Raw genomic sequence first — 13,759 nt, 5'->3', positions numbered from 1 at the left:
CGGTGTCGGAGCGGGCGGGGAGCCGAGTGCTTCCTGCAGGCAGAGCTGGGGCAGCCCGGGCGGGCGGGGAGCCGGGAGCCGAGCGCTTTCAGCGGGTAGCGCCGGGCCGACAGCGGCGCAGGGCGCAGAGCAGGCGACGGCCGCCTTGCCGCAGCCGGCCCGTCCGCCGGCCCCGCGGCGGCAGCGCCATCACCCGTCAGAGTCGGAGCCCGGCGCTCTCATGGCCGCGGCCAAGGCAGAGATGCAGCTCCTGCCCCCGCTGCAGATCTCCGACCCCTTTGGCGCCTTCCCGCACTCGCCCCCTGCCATGGACACTCACTATCCCAAGCTGGAGGAGATGATGCTGCTTAGCGGCGGGGGCCCGCAGTTCCTTGCCCCGCCCGGAGCATCCGAGAGTGCGGGCTTCGGCGCGGCCGGGGAGCCCGGAGAGCAGCACTTCGAGCACCTCGGGGCAGGTAAGCGCGTTGACCTCGTCCAGGCGGGCGGGGAGTCCCGGTCTGCAGCGGGGTCAGCGACGCGTGCGGGAATTCCGCCCTGCAGCGTCGCCTCTGTCCCGGCGGCCGCGCGGGGGGATTCTCCTGTGTGCGTCAGCGGCTCCGGACTAGCTGCGGCTGGAGACCTGCCAGCGACGCTGCAATATGTTACGCTCAATTAGTAATTAACCAGAATCTGGGGGTGCGGTGCGAGAGAGATGGCTCGCGGACCACCGGCAGCAACTGCAGCGGCTGCTGGAATTAATCGCTATTCCTCTCTTTGCAGACACTTTTCCCGAAATCTCCCTGAACAACGAGAAAACCCTGCCAGAAACCAGCTATTCCAACCAAACGACGAGACTGCCACCGATAACCTACACGGGGCGCTTCTCCTTAGAGCCAGCCCCCAACAGCAGCAACCCCCTATGGCCAGAGCCCCTCTTCAGCCTCGTCAGTGGACTGGTGGGCATGGCTAATGCACCTCCCACATCTACGCCTACTTCATCATCGCCATCCTCCTCCTCGCAGAGCTCCCCACTGAGCTGTTCGGTCCAAGCCAGCGAGAATAATCCAATTTATTCAGCTGCACCAACATTTCCCAATTCCAGCTCTGACATTTTTCCTGAATCCCAGACCCAGTCTTTTCCCAACCCCTCTGGAGCTCCCATCCAGTATCCACCTCCAGCTTATCCGACTGCTAAAACCAACTTTCAGGTGCCAATGATCCCGGATTACTTGTTCCCTCAGCAACAGGCTGAGCTCAGTCTTGTTCCAGCTGATCAGAAGCCTTTTCCAGCTCTTGAGACCAGATCACAGCAGCCTTCCCTCACACCACTGTCCACTATTAAGGCATTTGCTACGCAGACTGGCTCCCAAGAACTGAAGACACTCAATGCTAATTATCAGTCCCAGCTGATCAAGCCCAGCAGGATGAGGAAATACCCAAACCGTCCCAGCAAGACACCTCCTCATGAGCGTCCCTATGCCTGCCCAGTGGAGTCCTGTGACCGGAGGTTTTCACGATCTGATGAGCTAACACGGCACATACGCATCCACACGGGACAGAAACCTTTCCAGTGCCGCATTTGCATGCGGAATTTCAGCAGGAGTGACCACTTGACTACGCACATCCGCACACACACAGGAGAGAAGCCATTTGCTTGTGACATTTGTGGCAGAAAGTTTGCCAGAAGTGATGAGAGGAAGAGGCACACTAAAATCCACCTTAGGCAGAAGGACAAGAAAGTGGAAAAGGCAGCTCCAGCCTCAACTGCTTCCCCAATTCCTGCCTATTCATCCTCTGTAACTACATCCTACCCTTCCTCCATCACCACCACTTATCCCTCCCCAGTGCGCACAGCGTATTCTTCTCCTGCTCCCTCTTCCTATCCCTCCCCGGTGCACACCACATTCCCATCCCCTTCTATAGCAACCACTTACCCCTCTGGCACCGCCACTTTTCAAACCCAAGTGGCTACTTCCTTCTCATCTCCAGGAGTCACCAACAATTTCAGCTCACAGGTAACCTCAGCACTTTCAGACATAAACTCAGCCTTTTCTCCAAGGACAATTGAGATCTGCTGATCCAGATCTTCTGGAACAGGAGAATTCAACTTTTCCATTTGTATTATCAGACATGGAGTCTTCAATTACTCCCACAACACCATACGTTGCAAGGCTATTTAGTTTAAACTTCAGCTGCCTGAATCAACTGCTGCTTAAGTTTGCCACCTCTGTTGAATGACTTAATTTGCATGGACTGTGGGTATAAGTTCAATATAATTTTCCCCGTAAACAATAGTCTTTTATTAGGAAGAAAGGACTTTTGATTAAATATCTAGCTGATGTAAATTGTACATGTGCCATGGTTTTGCTTTCCTTTAGGTACTATTGATGTGGAAAAAAATCTTTGCCTATTCAGATTGTATAATTTGGAGTTTGCAGGGCCATATTTTGTCAGTGTTAATTCTATTTCAGTGACAATGCTATAATGCGTTTCAAACTTCTTTGGGAACAGCACTTAATGTATTTGAGTATGTTGGAGTGATGCTATGTAATTATCACCTGATGAGACACTCACATGTGGCAGAAGTTTTGTTTTAAAAGTTACAAGTCTTGGTGCCTTTTCGTGAAGCCTTGCTGACGTCATGCGTTTGTGTGAGTGGATGCTTTGCATCTTGCCTTAACGTGGAAGGGATGTTACTCAAAGAATGTAAGGAAGAGCAGGGAATGGGTGGGGAGAGGAGCAAGAGAAAGGGCCAGGGGATGGAATGTAAGCAAAAAAAAAAAAAACAAAAAAAAAAACCAAAACAACCAAAAAAAAAACAAACCCAACAAAAAACCAAGAACTAACAATCAGAAAAAAAGCCCAAACAAAAAGAAATCCCCACACCCTCTCCCCCTCCACCTCTCAAAGTCTATTTTTGTTACAAAAATGTAAATTTATATATATATATATATATTCAGGAGTTGGAATGTTGTAGTTACCTACTGAGTAGGCAGCAATTTTTGTATGTTATGAACATGCAGTTCATTATTTTGTGGTTTATTTTTACTTTGTAATTGTGTTTGTTAAAATGAAAGTGACTGTTCGGCTTCTAAACACATTGAATGCGCTTACCTGCCATTGGGATATTTGGTGTACAATACCCTTCAGAAAAAAATAAATAAAACATCAAATTGTGCAGACTTACACTTTCCTTGAAACCGACTCCTTTAGTTGCTTCAAAGCCAACACGTAACCACTTATCTCCTGGAAAAAAATACCTGTTTAAAGAAATGAGATTAAATCAATCTTATGTTCAGTTGCTTGCAAAAAGCATGGATGGTGAACTCATATCTTTACATTAGGTGCATTACCACCTCATTTGAAGTAGCCACAACTGCTGTCTTCTGGCTTCTCCAGAGCTAAACTTAGACAGACAATTCTTACAGCGCTGAAATTGAAGTTAGAAAATTAGAATCTCAGCTGTGTTCATAGGTAGGCAGAAATCTTACTAGATGTCAAAATAATAGAGCAGTTTCTAGGCTGGAAATACAGTAAGGTCAGTCATAAGGGCGAGTTGACAGAAGACAGCCTTGGTTAGCTGAGGGCTGCCATAAGTTCCTCCTTGACACAACCAAGGGCATATACAGGTGTTTCAGTATTTATAGGAGAAAACACTTCCTTCCCTGGTGGCTTGAAATGCATTTCAGGAGTTATGTGACCAGAGCAGACTGAATTCAGAGGAAATTGGATCCATGAGAGCTGGTGGTGCAGGTGCAGAAGAGGGTTCTGATGTTTCTCGTTTTGGGTAGGCTCTCTACAAGATACTTATGTTTAAGGTTGTGACTAGCTGGAAGAAACAGGACTTGATTAATGTACCTAGCACAGTGTAAACTGCCTAGCAACCTCTGCCAGACACAGTGTTCCCTACTCTTACCAAAATTGACTGTACTGGCTAGGAAGTCCCAATTCTAGTCCTTCTCCTCAGGTATGAAGACCACCTCTGGCAAAAGATACCCAAGATCTTACCACTTGATTTACTGCAGACTGGTATATCCCAGTCTGTCATCAATCAGGCAGGACTGTTCTCAGAGGACAGGGACAAGATGTCCCTGTGGGCAGAGCTGTGGGGAGAGGCCTGTGCAGCTTTGTCTCTGTTCTGGCCTATGCCTGCAGTGCTGTATGTATTTCTGCAAGCTGCTAACAGGGATTTGGCAGCTGGCCCTGCTGGGCTTTTTCAGAAAAACTTGATAACTCTTTTCAACCCAAGGGGCTCTGGCCTCTGTTCAAGACAGGTTGATTGGCAAATGGAATATGTGGCTTCAGACTATCTGAGCATATAAGGCATGTCAGAAGTCACAGAATTCCCCCTATGGGAGACAAGACAATGAAGAGTTTCCAAATGGGATCATTCAAAGAAGGCAAATAACATTGCGTACAGGTAACAATAAAATTTTTGCCTACATCCATATCCCAAAGTCAAGAACAAAATAACATTTGGAGTCAGGTTATTCTGATCTGTGAGTACTGCTCTGTTCATATGTATAGAATAGAATAGCTAAGTTGAAAGGGACCCAAGGCCTACAATAGACATCTAGTCCAACTGCTATTACGGATACGTATATTACAATGTACAAATGTCACTTCAATACTGATAGGCTTGAGGCACTGCACACCTCTTTAGGAACCCTGTTCCCCCTCAGTAAAGAAATTTTTCCTAATGTGAAGTTTGAACTTCTCCTAATGCAGCTTTGAGATTCTCCTGTGTGTGGTGTCCTGTCACTGGATACCACAGGGAAGATCAGCACACCCTCCTCTCCACTTCTCCTACTCAAAAAAAAAAAAGTAGATGTTGGTGTCTTTTCAAGCTCATATCTGTTAATTCATGGTCTAGCCTTCTGGGATTTTGATTGTGCTAAAAACCAACTATGTAGGCTCTCAAGCAATGCTTAATGAGCCCGAGGGTGCCTCAGGCTCTCCAGAGCATTTTGAAATGAGTAATTTCCATGCCTAAAGAGTTAAAAACAAGATAGGTTCTCTTTTGTGCATTGTGTGAAAAGAGGTCCAAGTCAGGCAGTAGTGCTTAGCTATACAGGAATGAAGGCTAGTGCACTCTTGCTAGCATAACATAAAGGAAATAAATGCATGAGCTTTCTGCATCCGCTTTTGTCCCATAAAACTAAAACTGATTTCAGGGAAGAAACATGCGTTATGAGAAAGCATTGCCCGTATATCTTCTGCAAGATCTTTCGTTTGCTGTTGGCCTGAACACAGGATTTCTGGTTCTTAAAAAGTTTGTTTCTAGTCCAATTAGTAGGATGAGTCGGTTTCAAGGAGTTTGTTCCCAAGGAAACAGCAGGTGTTATCAGTGGCCAGGAAAACCCTCCCCCTGTAGGAAGTGCAGCGGCGAGGAAGGAAGCGAAGACCTCTCGCTTTTGCGTTTAGCCGCAGAAGACCCATTTGCTCGGAACTAAACCTCAGCTGTTTGTGATTTAAAGCCCAGTTGAGATCTGACCGCTAGCGACAGGAACGGCCGCCCGGCGTGGCTCGGAGGAGACACCCCCCCCCCCCCCCCCCCCCCCCGCCGCGCCAGGCTCCAGCGCTCGCGGAGCCGCGCCAGCGCCGGGAGCGCTCTGGGGGCGGTCCTGGCTGAACACAAGCACCGTCCCCGCTGTTCCCCGTCCGGAACCGCACCGACCATATTTGGAATTTCCTGCACGCCTTTTATGGAACTTCCGAGGTCCAAAAAAGGAGTTTCCTGCTCCGGCATTCCGGGGTTGCGCCGCGCAGCCGCCGTGATACGGCCGCGCACTCGCCCGCCCCCTCCCCTCGGGAGGCCCCCGCCGGTGGGGGCGGGCCCGCGCCGGCCGCGGGTCACGCGCCTCCGGGGGGCGGAGCTCCGCGCGCGGCGGGCTGAGCGGCGGGCCGCGGCTCTCCGTGGGGCTGGTAAAGGCCGCTGGAGCACAGGCACACCATCGGATACCGTCTAACCAGAGGCCGGTGACCTTGTCCACCCAGGCTTTTGCTCTGCAGACCCTTTCCGTAAGTGACTGTTTACGTGGGGAAGTGTAGACAGTCCTCGACTATGTGGCTGATTTGCGCTTTAATTGTACTAGAGAAAAATGATTGTTCGGTTTTCTTTTCCCTTAGAAAGAAGGAGCTGAAAATTAGTTCGAGCGTACTCGGAGCCCAGTATCGGCTATGGTATGCTGTGTGGCCTATTGCATTATGTCCTTTTGTTTTCTAATAATGCCACTGGAGACTTTCTGTAAAGCTGGTAAAATGAACTGTTACAGATATTTCTGCTGTGACTGTGAACTGCTCTTACGAAGTAAAGCCCTGACTGAAGAGACGAGACAACACGGAGAAAAGAGAGATCTAGGCAGAGACTTCGTAGTGAAGAGGTATGTGGGATCGTCGGCCTTGTTTTCCTTTAGGGCTTTCACTCGTACGTGTCCGGACTTCGTGCATCTGAACAAGACCTCAGTAGCCCCAAGAAAAATAACTTTGTAGACTCTAAACTGGTAGCTGGCAGATTGCTGGCAGATGCTCTTAGAAGGGCAGTCCCCAAGTAGGTGCTCAGCACTGTCGGATTGGACTAAAGCTGAGTGCATTGACTGAAGGCTGGCTCATGAAGAGTGTCTTTGACCCATTCTAAACCAAACTATTAACTAGAACTGACCCCTTCTAAGGCAATCTGCACTGTTAACTAGGGCTAGCATATTTGGTGACTTTTTGGTATAAGTGACTATTTATTTCAAATGTGTTCTGTTTGTGACTCAGTAGTCTTTAGAATTCTTAAGAGTTTTGAGTGTAGATAATAAATTTATGAAGAGGGCTTGGTGGTGTGATCGTTGAACTAAACATCCCATGTTTTTACCTGTGTACATTACCTTAATGTAGCCTTAATAAGTACTGTTTAAACTTAGAAAAGAGATTGCATGTTTTAAAGTGCACAGAGACTCTAGGACGAAATGTGAGATGTAGCTAAAGAACAAGAACTTCAAAAATAGTTAAGTTTTTCTGCTATAATCAAAGATCAGCCTTGACCAATAGCCTAATGATTTAGGGTCTTGAATGAAACTCTTCTATATAACTGAGGCTGATGCTTATACGTGATCTCTAGCACTTTCCAGGTTTCAATTTGTGATAATTTTTCATCATTGTCATAACAAAAATGGTGATTACACAGAAGTATTTTCAGTGTATATATTTCACTTCCATAAATACAAAAAGCATTATCAAAATATCCTTTTTGATCCTTTTTTTTTTTTTAACAATCCTTTTCTTTTATGATCTTTTCATAGCCCATTTTTATATCTCTGAACAGGAATAACGTTACACAATAATACTACCAGTAAGTGTTGATAGTTGAAAGTTCTGCTATTTGTGTCCTCTGTTAGGTTGACCTACCTGGCTAATATGGTGTGACTTCTCTTATCCCAGCTGCTATGATAGTGGGCTTCTGTAGCAGTACAACTGTTGATCAGTAAGAGATCTGCGAACGTCGGAGTTGGAGAGATGGGGAGAAAGAGTTTCAATATGATCGTTAAAAGGCACAGAATACTTTCATCCTTTTGGTAAGATGCAGTTAAAACTTTAAAACAGACTGAGCGTTATGTTTTATGTCCGTGGCTGTTTTTCAATCTGACCAGGTTAGTTGGGGATGGCTTTATAAGCCCATGAAAACATGTTATATAATGAATATCTAAAATATGTTTATCCTAATTGCTGCACTTGTTTGGCTGCACCAATGGGTGTAGCTCTCAGGTTATCAATCAGAATGTGCCCAGCTACGTAGCGAGTCACTGAACTGCCTGGCGCATTCTGACCTGTGACATTCTGTGTGCTTAGTGTGTGAGCTGGACCTAGGTGCCTAGGTTTGCCTGGATTTAAAGGAATTCTAGTCGCAGCTGCCTTGAAACACTTTTAAACACGGCGTAGCAAAATCTAAACATTAGTCAAAGAAGTGTGATTAAGCTATGGAGTGAATGAGTTTGGTTTTACCATTTTTAATGCTTTTGACTATATTTTTCTTTAGAATACTTGAAAGAATACTTGAGCATAAGGAAATGAAGGGACAGGCTCGATTTAGTGAATCTTCTTACCAATTTCTTTGAACAAAATGTCAACAGTGGATCTTAGAATACTGTCTAAAAACTTTCTTCCTAATTAGCCAGAGAATTGGAGTTGGAAATGGGACAAAAAGTTGAAGGGAATGTACAGCAGCATCAGCATTTCGTTCCGAAGATACTTTTGGTTAAAGCTTTTGGATGTGAATCTTAGGTTCTGTTTGTGGAAATAAGCTTGAGAATTATGTGAAGCTGCATTCAAATGAACTGGAATACATCCGTGAGGCACTGAATTTAATGGCAGAAGGTATCCATACATCTCATGTCTTTCTTAAGGAGGAGGTTTTTTTGCGCACAAAACAAGCCACCTGAGGTGTTTTAATGGTAGTTATAATGTGCCACAGATCTCTAGGGTCATAAAATGAAGACATTATGATTTTTTTAAAAAAGCAAGCCTACATTAAAATACAGTAGCTAATAAACAAAGAAACACTGATGGTGTTTGTTAAAAGAATTGTTGTAGTCAAAAGGAGTTCAGTGACTGGTCCATTGTTCAAGACAGCCCAGGAATATTTTTCTGGTGATTGTGACCTGTGGCTGATAAATTTTATGAGCCAGAGGTCATATCTTTGCACATTTCATCTATTGTTGTCCAAGTGGTTTTTTTAATCTCTACAAGGTTTTAGCATTCACAATATCTTGATGGAAAAGTGAATTTTACAATGTCCAGGTGCTGCATAAAGAAAGAGAGAGAGATGTGTGTTCAAACCTGGTACTTCCTAATGTCATTTGATACCTTTTAAGACTTATATTATAGAAAATTATGAATAGTACCACTTCCATGATAACTGCTGAACTTTGTCATGCTTTTCCCAATTTGCTTTCTGATTGAAGAAGCAGAGTCTATTTTGTACAGCAGCTGATCTGTATCTTATTTCATACATGCATATCTTTTAGTACCTTTTGTCATATTGTGACCTCATTTCAGAGAGGCAGAGATGCGTTATACACCATATTCAAGATGGAGGAGCAATGTGGATTAATTGTAACATGATTTTTATCCCCCCTCCTATGTTTCCTATTCTTTCACAAGTATTTCCAAGTTTTCTATCTGACTTTTGATCAATGAGCTTTTAAACCTAGTAATTATCAAGATCCCGTTTTGGTTGTAACAGGTCTCAGTTATGACGATGTGTAGTGTTCATTATTCAGTGTTTAACGTTCAAACCTTGAACATCTATCCCCTGTGTGTCTTGGTTTATTTTTTGCGTTATTCACACTGAAATGCATCAGAACCTTTACTGTTCATTCCCACAATATTGTTAGTCCCTGCAGCAATGCTGTAGGGGCATTTTTTTAATTACTTCAGGAAGACATTGCTAGAAATCTCTTGCCTTGCTATCCACCTGACTTTTTCAAATCCTCTGTAAATATGGTTTCCTAGGGCTAATCAGAGATCTCTGACTGAACCCAGTAGCAATTTTTACTCATCTATGAACTAGCCATTTATTCAGTTTCTTTTAGCTTTTTAATGAATTGCTTCTCTAGGGGAGAACTGTTCCTGTTGTCCCACACAAGTCTTTGAGTGTTTGTACTGGGCAGGTTCTGGAAATCCAAATACAGTACATCAGGTGATGTCTGTATGTTCACCCATAATTCCAAATAGTTCTAAAGGATTTGTCAGGCATGAATTTCCTTCGCAAAAACTGTGCTGATGTTTATGTACATTTACTACTTACTACTACTCATGCGTGTGCAAATTCTTCTAGCTTGCTCTACTAGTATAGTTCTACTAGCGTGCTTAGAGTGGACATAAGATTTATAAGCCTGGAACTCTGAAAATTTTAATTAAAAAATCATGTTGTGTATGGTACCATCCAATCTCCTAGTACAGAGATAAAACATCACAGGTACTCTGCTTGTTATTTCATCCTCAAGTTGAGCATTTAAGGGAAATACCTTATGGCCTAATGACTTGTTGTTTTGATGGCTTAATCCCTTCTGTAATCTGTTCTACAGACATTACAGTTTTAAATAGTCTGTAACACCTGTAAAGGAAATGTATGGCACATAAACTTTTCAAAGTTTGTCTGTAATAAAATGGGTGTGACAGTCACTTCTGGTGCCTCCCTTGAGTTTTGACCATCTGCTTGCCTTATGAATACTTCGATAGACCTTACAGTCCCTGATGTGTATGGGAAGGGAGTCACCAGTTTTTTTCCTGTCTGCAAGCGGTTTTCTCCAAGCCATATTTCTGGCCTGCCGTATTGTGTTTTAATATGACAGTTTTGCGACCGTGTCTTGTTCTTCTGCATCTCATAATAATTTCCACATTTTGAGGGATGTTGTCCTCTCCCTTTGTCAGAAAAATTATTTTGGATTGGTTCTTAGCCTTTTCTAGTAGGTAATAAAGGATGATTGCTGATATGATTTATTAAAAATATTTTTCTCTTACTGGAAAATATTTTTACTTTTCAAGCTACACTACTACTTTATTCAAAATAAAAGGTTAAATGTCCCATTGTAGCAGATACCTGGATTTTGTTGCTCTTGTAAGGATGTCGAACTGGTCTTGTGTTTTGATGAATGCCGTTTATACTTAGGAAAATACAAAAGTTTGTTTATATGACCAAAACTGTGTGCTTTTCAACACTTCTTGGCTTTTCTGTTGTTCTTAGGTTAAACTCTCCTGCCCCTTTTTCTTTTTTTTTATTGTCAATTTCAGTATCCTGATGGTGTGTGGCTTCTGCTGAAGGACATACCTCCTATAGGGTCCATCTGTTTTTGAAGATTTCTGTAGTTCCTAATGATTCTGAATCCCTCTTCCTTGCACCTTTTTTTTTTTTTTTTTTCCTAGCCATAAATGGCCATTTGCATTTCTGGTCCACTGTTTGGTAGCGAGAGCATAAAAAAGAATCTCACACAAACAAGACCCAACAAAACAAAATCTGTCAGGAAGACCTTATCCAAAACATGAAATTGAAGACTAAGGCCTCCCTGACAGGGATGAAGAGCCCAAGTAATTTGTATTAATGTGCTAAACATTCTTTTCAGAAACTTTCCCTTTTTTTCCCGCAGCTGTTTGTATCCTTGCAGATAAAGACTAATAGAGTTAAACTAGCATATCCAAAATGTCTGCCCAAACTCCTCATCTGTTCCTATCATCTGTGCTTGTCTGACAATCTTAGGCAGCCGTTTTGATAATAATCATGTTGCATGTCACTACAGCCTGTGTCTCCTTTATGCATCCCTGACTTCAGGTGTGATGCTCAGTGACAAAGCCTTTGCCTTCTGTGAAGAGTCTGCCCCAGAATTGTTCTCCATTATCAGGAATGCACTTTTTTTTACCACTGGACTTTCTTCCTCTTTCATAATGCAGGTGTTGCCAGCTGTCACCGGGGATGTCCTTGAAAGGTCTTCTGGAGTTCCTTAGCATTGTGATCTAGACTTTTTCCATGTGGATCCTTCATTGCCTGTATTTTGTGCCCCTGGACCTGGTAAGTCAATGGCTGGTGCAATGGATTTTGAATCCATTTGATTGATGTGATGTCATGGAGGTAAGAGAGGGGATCATAGTCACTGTTCATTTCCCCATTGCACAGGTCCTGCATCAAAGCCATCTCGTGTGTATTGTTACACTCAGAAGAAGAACGGGGTGGAAGAAGAAGACCCTGCTGTGGACGTGGAAGTGCCTGAGCTGGAGATATGCAGAGAACATCTGAATTCCATCCTTGCCCACTGGAACCCTGTTTTCCCATCAGCACCCTCCACACAGGGAGGGGAGACCCTCAGAGCTGGTGAGCGGGGCGGGGGGTGAGGCAGTGCTGTCACCCGTGCATCCGTTCACGTTGTCACTGAGTGGCTGGTGAGGTCTCTGGCTGGGCAGAGCCCCCTCGGGGAGCAGGACATGTCACCAGTGCCGAGGTGGCTACGGAACCGCGTCCCGCCACAGCCGGCGGCCATGCAGGAGATGCTCAGGGATGAGACGCTGAGGAACAGCCTCTTCAAACCTTGCACCCAGCTCTGCCGGGCCAGCAGCACCTCAGCTGGGCTCTCCAGGCAGCTCAGTGGGCTCAGTTCCATCGTGCTGCAGCTGATGGAGGAGCAGGGCCTGTCCAGCACCTTCCACGAGCTTGTGAAATCTCTGCGCCTACCACCAACGGTGGAAGAGGATGCGGACAGGACAGGTGACTTGTCTTGTTCTTATCACTCATGTTACGAGGCAGTGGTGGGAGAAACTAGGAAATTCCGTGGCTTTTTAAATCCATTCCATCAGCTCTCCCGTATCCACCCAGGCTCGTGGCTTCCCAAAGCAGAAGCTGTGTCTTTGGTGGGATGGGGCCTGGGGTGGGCAGCACAGTGCGTCGTCACACTGTGAGGTTTTCTGACACTACAACATTCCCACTCCCTCTAAGAAACTTCACTTTCAGGGTCTGAAATGGAATAAAAGGTGTAAAAGAAATATAAATCCAAGAGGGAGAATAGTCTGCAAAAAAACCCAGCTCCACATGGGCCTGGATGCTGATCCCTATTGCTGGTCAGTGAGAGCATCTGACAGCTCATATTTCCAACTGCTTTATTTAACAGGAAACTGGTTTGTTCCTTCTTGTGAGTAGGATTGTTGGCTTTGCATGGGCAAAGTCACTCCAGATTTTCCAGCTAGGAAAAGACTTGGGGAACTCTTTTAAAACATAGTCCTGAATGAAGCAAGCAGCTTGGCCTGGTAATCCTGTGGGGAAATAGAAGAATATCTGTTCTGATTTTTGTCTTCTCTTTTTTCCACAGCTGTTTCTGTATTCCTGACTTCCATTTACATTGGAAACATGTGGCTTGGAGCACAGGAGCCGGATACGTTACTTACCAATGTCAGATTGATCCTCACTAGTGCAGATTATGAGTTACAGGATGACTGAGACACTCGGAAACAAGGGGAAGAAACTCATGTCTCTTTGCAAAAAAAATTGGCTCCATCAGGGCATTAATTCAGGGGATTAAGGCTTCACCTTTAACATTCTGCTCTGCTCTGTCCTCATCGCCATGAACCGTGAGAGCCTCCTGAGCTGTTCTCATATAGACCTACATTGTTTGGTCAAAAAAAATCAGTATTTTATTACTGGGTGCAAACTCAGGGGAAAGATTTGATTCAACATCTCTCAGTGGTACATTAAAGCTCCAGTTTCCCGTTTCTTGAACAGTTTGGGGGGCAATATGTAATGTAGGTACAATTATGTTATTTTTAATACAGGCATTTTTATATTTTTCAAGAACCTGAAGGACTGTTTGTGTATGTGTGTGCCCTTCATATCCATCCTTTCTCTAATACAGGATGGGGAAAAAAGGCTGCAGAGCTTCCTACGCTGGGGTGTAATTGCAAAGAACCAGGAGACAGAGGTTTAGTCACCATGATGTACTGTTTCTTGGAGAGCCTGGTTGGTTTCCTGGTACCAAAACCAGTATGAATAGAAGACTGGACTTGGGAGTAAGGATGGTCCTCTTGGGTTTAAAAAGCTTGAATGGCACTTAAAGACATTTATGTTAGATCTGGTTTATTTTTATTGTATTTATTTTATTAAAAAAAAAACCAAAACAAACAAAAAAAAAAACAAAACAAAAAAAAAAAAAAAAACAACAAAAAAAAACAACCCTGGTCCGCGTCGCTGCTGCTGCGATGTAAAACCCACTTTCCCTCCGCTTGGAACAGGTGAGAGATGGAACTAAAGCCCAAAGGA

The 13,759-nt window shown here is 44.5% G+C and overlaps 2 protein-coding genes across 4 annotated transcripts; both read left to right on the top strand.

Annotated features, from left to right (window-relative positions):
* The first annotated feature begins 31 nt into the window (after positions 1-31).
* Positions 32-3,161, top strand: EGR1 (early growth response 1). The gene is made up of 2 exons (XM_021543071.2): positions 32-455; positions 760-3,161. Exons 1-2 carry the CDS (start codon positions 221-223, stop codon positions 2,055-2,057), a joined length of 1,533 nt encoding a protein of 510 aa, XP_021398746.1. The 5' UTR covers positions 32-220; the 3' UTR covers positions 2,058-3,161.
* Positions 3,162-5,829: 2,668 nt separating this feature from the next.
* LOC110477366 (nucleolar pre-ribosomal-associated protein 1-like) lies at positions 5,830-13,570 on the top strand. Of its 3 annotated transcripts, XM_077786634.1 has the most exons (8): positions 5,830-6,000; positions 6,109-6,162; positions 6,255-6,362; positions 7,266-7,315; positions 7,405-7,538; positions 11,410-11,527; positions 11,633-12,217; positions 12,816-13,570. In XM_077786634.1, the coding sequence occupies exons 7-8, from the start codon at positions 11,938-11,940 to the stop codon at positions 12,941-12,943; spliced, it is 408 nt and encodes a 135-aa protein (XP_077642760.1). In that variant the 5' UTR covers positions 5,830-6,000; positions 6,109-6,162; positions 6,255-6,362; positions 7,266-7,315; positions 7,405-7,538; positions 11,410-11,527; positions 11,633-11,937; the 3' UTR covers positions 12,944-13,570. The 3 variants fall into 3 exon arrangements, with proteins under 3 accessions (XP_077642760.1, XP_077642759.1, XP_077642758.1); XM_077786633.1 differs by lacking the exon at positions 7,266-7,315; XM_077786632.1 differs by lacking the exon at positions 7,266-7,315 and having other exon boundaries at positions 7,362-7,538.
* Positions 13,571-13,759: the final 189 nt, after the last annotated feature.

This window comes from Lonchura striata, chromosome 15 (genome assembly GCF_046129695.1).
Source record: "Lonchura striata isolate bLonStr1 chromosome 15, bLonStr1.mat, whole genome shotgun sequence".
NCBI lineage: Eukaryota > Metazoa > Chordata > Aves > Passeriformes > Estrildidae > Lonchura > Lonchura striata.
This window is presented reverse-complemented; position numbering and strand designations above follow the sequence as displayed.